At 42.5% G+C, this 14,137-nt stretch overlaps 1 protein-coding gene across 1 annotated transcript in view; it reads left to right on the top strand.

The window, feature by feature from the left end:
• Nucleotides 1-178: 178 nt before the first annotated feature.
• Nucleotides 179-14,137, top strand: part of LOC138963165 (cytochrome P450 4F2-like) — a 29,236-nt gene continuing 15,277 nt past the window's right edge. Inside the window, exons 1-6 of the mRNA XM_070335200.1 lie at nucleotides 179-740; nucleotides 1,271-1,424; nucleotides 5,437-5,606; nucleotides 8,732-8,856; nucleotides 9,278-9,340; nucleotides 13,402-13,525. Of these exons, the coding sequence (XP_070191301.1) occupies nucleotides 573-740; nucleotides 1,271-1,424; nucleotides 5,437-5,606; nucleotides 8,732-8,856; nucleotides 9,278-9,340; nucleotides 13,402-13,525 (804 nt within the window). The 5' untranslated portion in view covers nucleotides 179-572. The remainder of the gene's footprint in view (nucleotides 741-1,270; nucleotides 1,425-5,436; nucleotides 5,607-8,731; nucleotides 8,857-9,277; nucleotides 9,341-13,401; nucleotides 13,526-14,137) is intronic.

The raw sequence follows: 14,137 nt of genomic DNA, 5'->3' as shown, positions 1-14,137 counted from the left end.
AGCCCGCTACACGTTGCATGAAAGGAAAACAGGCCAAGTACTCGTCATAATCCCTATCGCGGCATAAATAATAGGCCGTGCGTCGTCTGTGCCGCTGAAACTGCGCAGTTATGTTCTGTCCATAAGGCCTAAAAAAAATAGGTGTGGTTACGGTAACCCGACCTACCCTATTTTTAGGGGCCGATCCTATAACTTTTTATTACATTTGTCAAAAAAACAAAAAACAAAAAAAACAACGAGTGCAAAAAACGCTATGAAAGCGAAAGCGCCCGAGTCGCACACTTATTTCCCTGTCAAGTAGGTTTAATTTGTACACATTAGAAAAAAAGTTAAAAAAAAAAAAAGTGATTGCCTACCTACCTACCCTATTTTTTTTGGCTATGTTACCGTAACCACACCTATTTTTTTTGTGGCCTAAACAGTTTGATTTCAAAAAGTTCTTACTTGTGAGTCATCCAGGGCTTAGACTCCGACAACACACTTTGAGCTGTGTAGCGTTCCATCAGCAGTGTTCAGAAAGTCGTCACTTGTGAGTCGTTGTGTAGACTTTCTGCGCGAAAGCATTTACTGCCATGGCGGATAACTTGTCAACATTCGCTGCAGCGGCGTTGGTGGTGGTGGTGACGACGGTGGTGGTGAAGGTTGTACGGTGGTTGCTGTGGTATCGCTCCTACTTCCTTTTCTTCAACAGTCTGCCCGGAGACACCGACTTTAGCTGGATTTGGGGAAATGTGCATAAGGTACTGTTGTCATACAGAGAGAGAGAGAGAGAGAGAGAGAGAGAGAGAGAGAGAGAGAGAGAGAGAGAGAGAGAGTGTGTGTGTGCGGCCATGGTGTGTGCTAGTGTGTGTGCTTGTGTCACAGTGTGCGTGCGCGTGTGTGCTTGTGTCACAGTGTGCGTGCGCGTGTGTGCCGGCGTGTGTGTGTGCGTTTGTGTGTGCAAGCGTGTGTGTGTGTGTGTGCGCGTGCGCGCGTGCGCGCGTGCGCGTGTGTGTGTGTGTTGTGTGTGTGTGTGTGTGTGTTGTGTGTGTGTGTGTGTGTGTGTGTCTGTGTGTGTGCGCGCGCGTGTGTGGGTGTGTGTGTGTGTGGGTGTTTGTGTCGGTGTCAGTGAGTTTAAAGCGACTACATGCTCCAGTGCGGCCGGCGGGCCGGGGGGGGGGGGGGGGGCGGAGGGGGGTGGGTGGGTGGGGGGAAGTGTTTATGCGTTTGCACGCGTGTGTGCGCTGATGCATAACTCACATAGTCTACCGTCTATTCAAACCATGTGCAGTTTCGTCAGCTGGGCACCGACGTGGAACGACTGCAGTACTTCGACAAGTTGACGGAACAGTTCCCCCAGTTCTACCGTGTGTGGCTCGGACCACTGAGGGTCCGAATCAACCTCAACCACCCCGACACCGTCAAACCTCTGCTCAAAACCGCAGGTAAACAGACAACCATCAAGTTCACACAAGGAAGGTTGGTTGGTTAATGGGCCAAACAAAAATATATGTTGGTTTAGGGTGACATGACCCCAGAAAATAGGGCCGGTAGGTCGGCTTTTTTTGTTTTATTTGAATGTTGTTACACCCCCGGTATAGGGGTGTGTATAGGATTCGGTCGATGTGTTTGTTTGTTTGTGTGTTTGTGTTCGCATATAGATCTCAAGAATGAACAGACCGATCGTCACCAAACTTGGTGAACAGGTTCTATACATTCCTGAGACGGTCCTTACAAAAATTGGGACCAGTCAAACACACGGTTACGGAGTTATTGGTGGATTAAGATTCTACAAGGACTTATAGAGGGACATATTAATGGTCAAAGGGAAATAACCTTCTCAGTTGGTGGCAGTGAGAATGGTAAGGACGGGGGTGTTTTTCCTACCTCGGAGGAATTTCTTGTTATTTTAAGTCTCGGTATGGTTTGCACAATCAATGTGCCAGAGGTTGGATTTTTTTGATTTTTTGTTAGAAACCAAAACAAAGTTTTAGGGTATGTCTCCTCTTGACTACTTTCCAACAAATCAACAGCCTGTCTGCGTTCTGTGCAGACTTAGTTCATTGTTTTCTGAAATAATGTTGCATGTTGGTTGACACTGGTGTCACGTACAAAATTAATTCAACAACAATTTAATTAACAAGAGGCGAAGCCTTCAAGGCTCCCGTAAGAAATCAACAAACAGTAACATAACACAAACTCACTCACTCCGTAACACACACACACACACACACACACACACACACACACACACACACACACACACACACACACACACACACACACACACGCACACACACACACAGTTAAAACTAACGCATCATATCAACTCCATGTATAATTTTCAAAAGAAGGCAAACATAAAATGACTAGGGTAATAGGTTAGGTACCTGCCATGTGGGCACTTTTTCCACTGCTGTCCTCAGTCCTATACTTTTCATCAAGACTTGTCACCATGCCGAGTAGATCTAAATTCGGAAGTCTTCATGTGGCTGAGGCATATATCATAGCGTCGATCTTGTTGTAGGTTAACCTCCTTTCTGAAACAAATGGCAAAATGCGATTAGTTATGATGACTACAACCTACACAAATATAAACAGTGTTTTTGAAACAGAATAGTCAGGTTATACAAGCCACTTTACCTATGCAGCATGGTGACCCTACAATATGCGAAACATGTCGACTGCAGCAGCCTGGTTCTTAAAATAATTCTGACGGTCAACACAGCCAGAAATGCCAACAAAGACAAGAAAGCTGTTGCAAGGTAAGCTTACCAAACGTTACATAGCGAATCATATGATAGTGCGTAAACAGCAAACAGTAGATCTACAATCAAAGAGAGGATCGAGTCTGGAATGAAACGCGATACAGATCTAGCATTCAAAAACTGTCTTTCACGTTCAAGGAAGTTGTTGCAAAGTACTTAAGACTTACTAAATTGTACAGACAAAACCATGACAGTGCATGTTTTGAATCTGAGGAAAAAATCGTCATCATTTTGACTTTGAGAACAGATTCATTCTGTTTCCTTATATCTGCATGTTCAAGTAAATGGTGGACAGTTTTTTTCGGGCAGAGTAAACTTAACTTGAGACTCTACTGCAAGTCTTGAAATTCACATAAATCGAACCACGAGCAAAGACATCCAAACATTACAGGCACTTTAGATCAACTCATTTCACTAGAGGTGACTGCCTAGCACTGTGTTTGACATCCGTGTCTGCTGAAATAAAAAGAAATTAAAACAAAACGGATTAACAGTAGGTGACACGTTATGAGAGTGGGAGACACTAGATCTGTCTCTGAACTTACCGGGATACGGCTGCAAGATCGACACTGACTGCCGCGCTTTCGACAGCTCTTCCTCGCGTGGACATTGGAAACACGCTGTGCAGATCAAATTGTAGGAAATCTCCCTTTGGTATCTTCTTTATTTACTTTTCTGGAGCTTAGAAACCGAACAACATGAAATCGTCTTCCCCGGCGAATCGGCGAGGTGAGAACTGGACCACAATCCTTCGCGCGACCCCTGACCTGATCTTGACACCTGACCTGCCGTCTGCATGCCAAACACGACACAAACCAGTCAACTGCTTGTACCCCTTCAAAACCCCCCACCACCCGTTTTCTTTGGATACACGCTTTAACTACACACATGCCGACACAATGTTGATCATTGCTTCAATAATTTGAAGATGGTGCTTGAAAATTAACCACGTGAAATGAGTATTTCGGTGTTTAGCCAAAAATGTTAAAGTTTCTACCACAGACATACACACATACATACATACGCACGCACGCACGCACGCACAGACAGACAGAGTTTACCATCGCATAGGCTACACTTACGTGAGCCAAAAATCCTGTTCCACACAGGAAGCATCCAGGGGGATGATTTTTGGTATGTGCCTAAGACAGGCGCTTGTATCAAATGCTATTGTGGTGCACGACACAGGAGCTTGTATCAAAGGCTATTGTGGTGCACGACACAGCAGCGTGTATCAAATGCTATTGTGGTGCACGACACAGGAGCGTGTATCAAATGCTATTGTGGTGCACGACACAGGAGCGTGTATCAAACTGCTATTGTGGTGCACGACACAGGAGCGTGTATCAAAGGCTATTGTGGTGCACGACACAGGAGCGTGTATCAAATGCTATGGTATGTGCCTGAGACAGGCGCATGTATCAAATGCTATTGTGGTGCACGACACAGGAGCGTGTATCAAATGCTATGGTATGTGCCTGAGACAGGCGCATGTATCAAATGCTATTGTGGTGCACAACACTGGAGCGTGTATCAAATGCTATTGTATGTGCACGACACAGCTAGGCGCTTGTATCAAATGCTAGTGTATGTGCACGACACAGGAGCTTGTATCAAATGCTATTGTGGTGCACGACACAGGAGCTTGTATCAAATGCTATTGTGGCGCACGACACAGGAGCTTGTATCAAAGGCTGCTGTGGTACACGACACAGGAGCTTGTATCAAATGCTATTGTGGCGCACGACACAGGAGCTTGTATCAAAGGCTATTGTCACAAATTGTGGTAAACGACACAGGAGCTTGTATCAAAGGCTGCTGTGGTACACGACACAGGAGCTTGTATCAAAGGCTATTGTGGTAAACGACACAGAAGCTTTTATCAAAGGCTATTGTGGTACACGACACAGGAGCTTGTATCAAAGGCTATTGTATGTGCACGCCACAGGAGCTTGTAGCAAACGCTATCGTGTTGCACGAGTGGAAGGATGCTCTTGTTCCACGTAAAAACCTGAACAGATCATTGGCAATAGATGGTGTTGGGAAATAACTCTGTCGTGTTTCAATGGATTGTGAAAGACTGAATGCTCTTGCTTTTATTGAGGCAGACTTTCCCATGTGGCATTATAGGCCAGTCACTAGCGAGGGGTGTGTCTGAAACACGTGGACAAGGAGCTCGTGTTGGAAGCTTGCCTCACGAAAAGCAAGGGTATTCACTCTTTCACAACCCATACAAACCCGACAGAGTTATGTCCGGAGGTCGTCTATTGACATGATTATTCACACGAGAAGGAGGCTGAAGGTCTGAGCAGATATGTGATGGTTGCCATTATCATTCACACGAGAAGAACTGTTGACTAATTAGGTGCCAGACACTTTCCCACAGCCAGTCTCAAACCCGGAGATGCTAATCCAAACATTCCAGTGTACCGTTAGCAGTGGGGCAGGTCAGCGAAGCAAGGCCCAAGTGACAGAGATACCGCTATAACCACTGTAGCGGTGGGCAGGTCAGCGAAGCAAGGCCCAAGTGACAGAGATACCGCTATAACCACTGTAGCGGTGGACAGGAATGAAGGTAGCTTTCTTTACTCCCCGGTTTAGGCGGTGGTCAGGAATGAACGGGGGTTGATTTCTTAAACGCTGTAGCGGTTTGCCGGAATGTAAGAGTTAAAGGCTCTTTGTCACGCAGAACCGAAGGGGTGGATATATGACTTTGCCAAGCCATGGCTGGGTGAGGGCTTGCTGGTGTCTGGCGGCTCAAGATGGCGGCGCTCCCGTCGTCTGCTGACGCCAGCATTCCATTTCGACATCCTGAAACCGTATGAAGCCATCGGCAACAGAGCGTGTGACGTCATGCTGGTAAGCCCCGCTGATTTCACTGTGTCAAGTTCTTCATCTGACGTCATTTTGATGCATCTCAGTTTGTGCAACATGTCGTAATCTTGAACTTCAGTGTTGTGAATATTGAACTTTATATAATAGTGCTAAATTCAGGGAATAAATGTTGGTGCTTCTCAATTTGTGTAACTTGTAGTACTTTTTATATTTAGTCAAGTTTTGACTAAATATTTTAACATCGAGGGGGAATCGAGACGAGGGTCGTGGTGTATGTGTGTCTGTCTGTCTGTCTGTCTGTGCGTGTGTGTGTGTGTGTGTGTGTAGAGCGATTCAGACTAAACTACTGGACCGATCTTTATGAAATTTGACATGAGAGTTCCTGGGTATGAAATCCCCGAATGTTTTTTTCATTTTTTTGATAAATGTCTTTGATGACGTCATATCCGGCTTTTCGTGAAAGTTGAGGCGGCACTGTCATGCCCTCATTTTTCAACCAAATTGGTTGAAATTTTGGTCAAGTAATCTTCGACGAAGCCCGGGGTTCGGTATTGCATTTCAGCTTGGTGGCTTAAAAATTAATTAATGACTTTGGTCATTAAAAATCTGAAAATTGTACAAAAATTTATAAAACGATCCAAATTTACGTTTATCTTATTCTCCATCATTTGCTGATTCCAAAAACATATAAATATGTTATATTCGGATTAAAAACAAGCTCTGAAAATTAAATATATAAAAATTATTATCAAAATTAAATTGTCCAAATCAATTTAAAAACACTTTCATCTTATTCTTTGTCGGTTCCTGATTCCAAAAACATATAGATATGATATGTTTGGATTAAAAACACGCTCAGAAAGTTAAAACAAAGAGAGGTACAGAAAAGCGTGCTATCCTTCTTAGCGCAACTACTACCCCGCTCTTCTTGTCAATTTCACTGCCTTTGCCATGAGCGGTGGACTGACGATGCTACGAGTATACGGTCTTGCTGAAAAATGGCAGCTACTTGACTAAATATTGTATTTTCGCCTTACGCGACTTGTTAAATTTAGTATTGTAAAGTCAGGGAAGTAATTTTGATGCGATTGATGCCTCTCAATTTGTCACACCTTTGGTCATCTTGACCTTTGTTGTTCTAGATTCAAGTAAGTAATTAGCAAAATGATCGGTGCCATTCGAATCCATAATAATAATAATAATAATAATAACTTAAATAAGGGTATTAAATTTATATGGCGCAAATCCTAAAATAGTTCTAAGCGCCTGTAATAATTAAAAATTGAAAGTAATTCGAATCTTTGAACGTGTGTTGAGTCGCGGGATGGGAGGAGGGGCGAACAATGTTTGTTTACAGGGAATACCAGTAATCGTGCCAACATTTTTATATTTAGTCAAGTTTTGACTAAATATTTTAACATCGAGGGGGAATCGAAACGAGGGTCGTGGTGTATGTGCGTGTGTGCGTGTGTGTGTGTGTGTGTGTAGAGCGATTCAGACTAAACTACTGGACCGATCTTTATGAAATTTGACATGAGAGTTCCTGGGTATTAAATCCCCGAATGTTTTTTTTCATTTTTTTTTATAAATGTCTTTGATGACGTCATATCCGGCTTTTCGTGAAAGTTGAGGCGGCACTGTCACGCCCTCATTTTTCAACCAAATTGGTTCACATTTTGGTCAAGTAATCTTCGACGAAGAACGAACTTCGGTATTGCATTTCAGCGTGGTGGCTTAAAAAGTAATTAATGACTTTGGTCATTAAAAATCGGAAAATTGTAAAAAAAAAATAAAAATTTATAAAACGATCCAAATTTACGTTTATCTTATTCTCCATCATTTGCTGATTCCAAAAACATATAAATATGTTATATTCGGATTAAAAACAAGCTCTGAAAATTAAATATATAAAAATTATTATCAAAATTAAATTGTCCAAATCAATTTAAAAACACTTTCATCTTATTCCTTGTCGGTTCCTGATTCCAAAAACATATAGATATGATATGTTTGGATTAAAAACACGCTCAGAAAGTTAAAACAAAGAGAGGTACAGAAAAGCGTGCTATCCTTCTTAGCGCAACTACTACCCCGCTCTTCTTGTCAATTTCACTGCCTTTGCCATGAGCGGTGGCCTGACGATGCTACGAGTAAAATGGCATTGCGTTCAGTTTCATTCTGTGAGTTCGACAGCTACTTGACTAAATATTGTATTTTCGCCTTACGCGACTTGTTGTTGTTGATATGGACCGCTATTTGTTCACAAGTCCAATAAAGCTGGTCACAAACCAAGTCGAACAGAGAAACGATAATATCGTATTTAAACACCCCGTCAAACAAGATGTAAACGAGTAGGTGTGGCCAGATTTCGTTTCTTGTACTTTCATAAATACATTAACCCGTACAATGACAGAAGTATCCGGTAAACGCCATCCCCGCAATTCGTATTAAATCTGATCTAAAACGACGAATTCCGGATATAACTCTGTTGGGTGTGGAAGAGTTGCTTTTCCATAAAAACACTGAGCCAAGCAACACGTGACATCGTAGGCTTACCTCATTGTTTATGTTAAAGGCACAGTGCAGCTCACAGCCTTCGTTTTGCGTTTTTGTTGCAGCTGAGTGCATTTACAGTTCAAAAATCCTGCTATGGTAGTAAAACAAACCCAAAACTACCCAACGACGACATCTGTGAAGCTCGACAGTTTCTTGTTCACGCGAGTGCATACATTAACCTAGTTATTACGTGGTGTTTGGTCGGAGTTCGATTCAACTGAGTGATTCCGGCCTCCATTTTGTTTTACACAAACTCATGATGACGTCTGACATAGTTTGCTTAGTGACGTGTCTTTTTGTGCATGATGTGGTGATCTACCTGATCTAAATTTAGATCCAAAAATAGGCCAAGACCAGCCGGGTCCGAGTACGAAATTAATTCGTAAAAGAATCGCAGTTCTTGACTCTTTGGGTGCAAGTCAATGAAACTTGGTAGTTCTTCTAACGGATAGCTGCCTGAGGTATGACTAAAAGCCCCAGGGGCTCCGTGCACCTGGATTTGACAAGTTCAGTACCTTTAAAACAAGGGAAAGCAACTCGTCCACAACCCATACCAACTTGAAAGAGTTATTTCCGAACATTGTCTATTTCAGGCCAACATAGCGAAGTGTGCGGCAGAGAAGAAGAGTCTGGAGATGTTCAGTAGCATCAGTGTGTGTACTCTGGACGTCATCCTGCAGTGTGCCATGAGCTATACGGACGACGTTCAGACAAAGGGGTAAGTGTGTGCGTGCGTGCGTGCGTGCGTGCGTGTGTGCGTGCGTGCGTGCGTGTGAGCGTATGATCCCAAACGCATATTGGCCTAACTATGTCCCAGTAGATTTGGCTTCACTGTCCCGTTTAGGTAACTGGCTCAGGATTCACGAGAGTGCACCGATTGTGTTCGCATTTTTTCAAAATGTCATTGGAGGGGTGGTGGGGAGGGGGGGGTGCTAGGTGGGCATGCCCCTGGTTCTCCTTAGCCGGCTGAGCATCCTCGGAATCCTCTCTGAGCTTTGCCAGGGGGGTGGGCAGATATGGGTCGGGGAGAGAGTCATGCCGTGCGAGGGAGGTTGGTGTGTTGGTGGAGTCGGTTATTTTCTGCTACTCTTTTTAATTTAAACTTTACCATGAAATCGTTATTTTATTTTGTTCCACAGCGAATCACATCCCTATGTTCAGGCCACTGCAACTCTAGCCTCCCTACTCAAAGAGAGAATCAGGTGTGTGCACTGTTTGTCTTTGTTTCTGCATTGGTTGTCTTGTTGACGTATTGCTTGTCTTGTTTCTGCATTGCTTGTCTTGTTGACGTATTGCTTGTCTTGTTGACGTATTGCTTGTCTTGTTTCTGCATTGCTTGTCTTGTTGACGTATTGCTTGTCTTGTTTCTGCATTGCTTGTCTTGTTGACGTATCGCTTGTCTTGTTTCTGCATTGGTTGTCTTGTTGACGTATTGCTTGTCTTGTTTCTGCATTGCTTGTCTTGTTGACGTATTGCTTGTCTTGTTGACGTATTGCTTGTCTTGTTTCTGCGTTGCTTGTCTTGTTTCTGTATTGGTTGTCTTGTTGACGTATTGCTTGTCTTGTTTCTGTATTGGTTGTCTTGTTGACGTATTGCTTGTCTTGTTTCTGCATTGCTTGTCTTGTTGATGTATTGCTTGTCTTGTTTCTGTAATGGTTGTCTTGTTGACGTATTGCTTGTCTTGTTTCTGCATTGCTTGTCTTGTTGATGTATTGCTTGTCTTGTTTCTGCATTGCTTGTCTTGTTGACGTATTGCTTGTCTTGTTGACGTATTGCTTGACTTGTTGACGTATTGCTTGTCTTGTTTCTGCATTGCTTGTCTGGTTGACGTATTGCTTGTCTTGTTTCTGTATTGCTTGTCTTGTTTCTGTATTGGTTGTCTTGTTTCTGTATTGCTTGTCTTGTTTCTGTATTGCTTGTCTTGTTGACGTATTGCTTGTCTTGTTTCTGCATTGCTTGTCTTGTTGACGTATTGCTTGTCTTGTTTCTGTATTGCTTGTCTGGTTGTCGTATTGCTTGTCTTGTTTCTGTATTGGTTGTCTTGTTGACGTATTGCTTGTCTTGTTTCTGCATTGCTTGTCTTGTTGACGTATTGCTTGTCTTGTTTCTGCATTGCTTGTCTTGTTGACGTATTGCTTGTCTTGTTTCTGCATTGCTTGTCTTGTTGACGTATTGCTTGTCTTGTTGACGTATTGCTTGTCTTGTTTCTGCATTGCTTGTCTTGTTGACGTATTGCTTGTCTTGTTTCTGTATTGGTTGTCTTGTTTCTGTATTGCTTGTCTTGTTGACGTATTGCTTGTCTTGTTTCTGCATTGCTTGTCTTGTTGACGTATTGCTTGTCTTGTTTCTGCATTGCTTGTCTTGTTTCTGTATTGGTTGTCTTGCTGACGTATTGCTTGTCTTGCTGACGTATTGCTTGTCTTGTTTCTGTATTGCTTGTCTTGTTTCTGCATTGCTTGTCTTGTTTCTGTATTGCTTGTCTTGTTGACGTATTGCTTGTCTTGTTGACGTATTGCTTGTCTTGTTTCTGCATTGCTTGTCTTGTTTCTGTATTGGTTGTCTTGTTGACGTATTGCTTGTCTTGTTTCTGCATTGCTTGTCTTGTTTCTGTATTGCTTGTCTTGTGTCTGCATTGCTTGTCTTGTTGACGCATTGCTTGTCTTGTTTCTGTATTGCTTGTCTTGTGTCTGCATTGCTTGTCTTGTTTCTGTATTGCTTGTCTTGTTGACGTATTGCTTGTCTTGTTTCTGTATTGCTTGTCTTGTTGACGTATTGCTTGTCTTGTTTCTGTATTGCTTGTCTTGTTGACGTATTGCTTGTCTTGTTGACGTATTGCTTGTCTTGTTTCTGCATTGCTTGTCTTGTTTCTGTATTGGTTGTCTTGCTGACGTATTGCTTGTCTTGCTGACGTATTGCTTGTCTTGCTGACGTATTGCTTGTCTTGTTTCTGTATTGGTTGTCTTGTTGACGTATTGCTTGTCTTGTTTCTGCATTGCTTGTCTTGTTTCTGCATTGCTTGTCTTGTTGACGTATTGCTTGTCTTGCTGACGTATTGCTTGTCTTGTTGACGTATTGCTTGTCTTGTTGACGTATTGCTTGTCTTGTTTCTGCATTGCTTGTCTTGTTGACGTATTGCTTGTCTCGCTGACGTATTGCTTGTCTTGTTTCTGCATTGCTTGTCTTGTTTCTGCATTGCTTGTCTTGTTTCTGCATTGCTTGTCTTGTTGACGTATTGCTTGTCTTGTTGACGTATTGCTTGTCTTGTTGACGTATTGCTTGTCTTGTTGACGTATTGCTTGTCTTGTTGACGTATTGCTTGTCTTGTTTCTGCATTGCTTGTCTTGTTGACGTATTGCTTATCTTGTTGACGTATTGCTTGTCTTGTTGACGTATTGCTTGTCTTGTTTCTGCATTGCTTGTCTTGTTAACGTATTGCTTGTCTTGTTTCTGTATTGCTTGTCTTGTTGACGTATTGCTTGTCTTGTTTATGTATTGCTTGTCTTGTTGACGTATTGCTTGTCTTGTTGACGTATTGCTTGTCTTGTTGACGTATTGCTTGTCTTGTTTCTGCATTGCTTGTCTTGTTTCTGTATTGGTTGTCTTGCTGACGTATTGCTTGTCTTGCTGACGTATTGCTTGTCTTGTTTCTGTATTGCTTGTCTTGTTTCTGCATTGCTTGTCTTGCTGACGTATTGCTTGTCTTGTTTCTGCATTGCTTGTCTTGTTAACGTATTGCTTGTCTTGTTTATGTATTGCTTGTCTTGTTGACGTATTGCTTGTCTTGTTTATGTATTGCTTGTCTTGTTGACGTATTGCTTGTCTTGTTTATGTATTGCTTGTCTTGTTGACGTATTGCTTGTCTTGTTGACGTATTGCTTGTCTTGTTTCTGCATTGCTTGTCTTGTTTCTGTATTGGTTGTCTTGCTGACGTATTGCTTGTCTTGCTGACGTATTGCTTGTCTTGCTGACGTATTGCTTGTCTTGTTTCTGTATTGCTTGTCTTGTTGACGTATTGCTTGTCTTGTTTCTGCATTGCTTGTCTTGTTTCTGCATTGCTTGTCTTGTTGACGTATTGCTTGTCTTGCTGACGTATTGCTTGTCTTGTTGACGTATTGCTTGTCTTGTTGACGTATTGCTTGTCTTGTTTCTGCATTGCTTGTCTTGTTGACGTTTTGCTTGTCTCGCTGACGTATTGCTTGTCTTGTTTCTGCATTGCTTGTCTTGTTTCTGCATTGCTTGTCTTGTTTCTGCATTGCTTGTCTTGTTGACGTATTGCTTGTCTTGTTGACGTATTGCTTGTCTTGTTGACGTATTGCTTGTCTTGTTGACGTATTGCTTGTCTTGTTGACGTATTGCTTGTCTTGTTTCTGCATTGCTTGTCTTGTTTCTGCATTGCTTGTCTTGTTGACGTATTGCTTGTCTTGCTGACGTATTGCTTGTCTTGTTGACGTATTGCTTGTCTTGTTTCTGCATTGCTTGTCTTGTTAACGTATTGCTTGTCTTGTTTCTGTATTGCTTGTCTTGTTGACGTATTGCTTGTCTTGTTTATGTATTGCTTGTCTTGTTGACGTATTGCTTGTCTTGTTGACGTATTGCTTGTCTTGTTGACGTATTGCTTGTCTTGTTTCTGCATTGCTTGTCTTGTTAACGTATTGCTTGTCTTGTTTCTGCATTGCTTGTCTGGTTGACGTATTGCTTGTCTTGTGTCTGCATTGCTTGTCTGGTTGATGTACTGTTTGTCTTGTTTCTGCATTGCTTGTTTTTTTTAATGTTTTTTCTTCTTGTTTCTGCGTTACTTGTTATTTTTCTGCGTTGCCTGTGTCGTTTCGACTTTGCTTGTGTTGTTTCTGCGGCGTGTGTGTTGTTTCTGCATTGATTGTATTGTTTCTGCATTGCTTGTGTTGCTTCTAGTAGTTCTACGTTGCTGTTTTTGTTTCTGCGTTGATTCTTTTGTTTTTTGCATTGGTTGTGTTTCTGTGTATTGCTTGTGTTGTTTGTGTGGTGTCTGCATTGCTTGTCTTTTTTCTGCTTTGACGTAGTATCTGCATTGCTTTTGTTGTTTCTGCATTGCTTGTGTTGTGTGTGTGGTGTCTGCATTGCTTGTCTTGTTTCTGCGTTGACGTTGAATATGCATTGCATTGTTTTGCCTGTAATTACACGTTTCATTAACTTACCTTTCTTTATTTTTTTTAATAGATATTTTAATATTACTTGCCCAGACTTTTTTCTTTTTCTTCTCTAATCAATGATGTTTTACTGACAGTAATCCACTGGTGCACTGGGACTGGGCGTGGGCGTTGACGGCCAACGGAAAAAAGAACGCAGAAATGTGCAACTATGTACACCGTGTGTCCGAAGAGGTCATCTCCACAAGACAGAAGGCCCTGGTCAGTTCCCCCTGTCTGTATCTCTCTCTCTCTCTCTCTCTCTCTCTCTCTCTCTCTCTCTCTCTCTCTCTCTCTCTCTCTCTCTCTCTCTCTCTCTCTCTCTCTCTCTCTCTCTCTCTCTCTGTTACTGTCTGTATCTTTCCTTGTCTGTCTCACTCTCTGTGTCTTTCTCGGTCTCTGTTTCACTCGATCTGTATCTGTCTCGTGTTGATCTCTCTGCATCTGTCTTTTTATCTGTTTTATCTGTATTTCAATCTCTGTGTCTGTCAATGCGTCTGTCCAACTCTCTCGATGACAGCATACGGCAGACGAAAGTCAAGAATTTGCTACTACGTCGACCGTGCGCGCATGCGCGCGTGTGTGTGTGTGTGTGTGTGTGTGTGTGTGTGTGTGTGTGTGTGTGTGTGTGTGTGTGTGTGTGTGTGGTTTTGCGTGCGTGCTTGCGTGCGTGCGTGCGTCCATGTCCGTCTGTCTGTCGAATTTCTTGTGAATGCTTCTTTAAGTCCGAAATTAAACGTCTTATTACTTACCTTTCTTGTTTTTACATTTAGTCAAGTTTTGACTAAATGTTTTAACATAGAGGGGGGAATCGAGACGAGGGTCGTGGTGTAT

Source organism: Littorina saxatilis, linkage group LG3, assembly GCF_037325665.1.
Source record: "Littorina saxatilis isolate snail1 linkage group LG3, US_GU_Lsax_2.0, whole genome shotgun sequence".
Lineage (NCBI taxonomy): Eukaryota > Metazoa > Mollusca > Gastropoda > Littorinimorpha > Littorinidae > Littorina > Littorina saxatilis.
The sequence above is the reverse complement of the archived record's forward strand: the minus strand, read 5'-3'. Positions and strand labels throughout refer to the sequence as shown.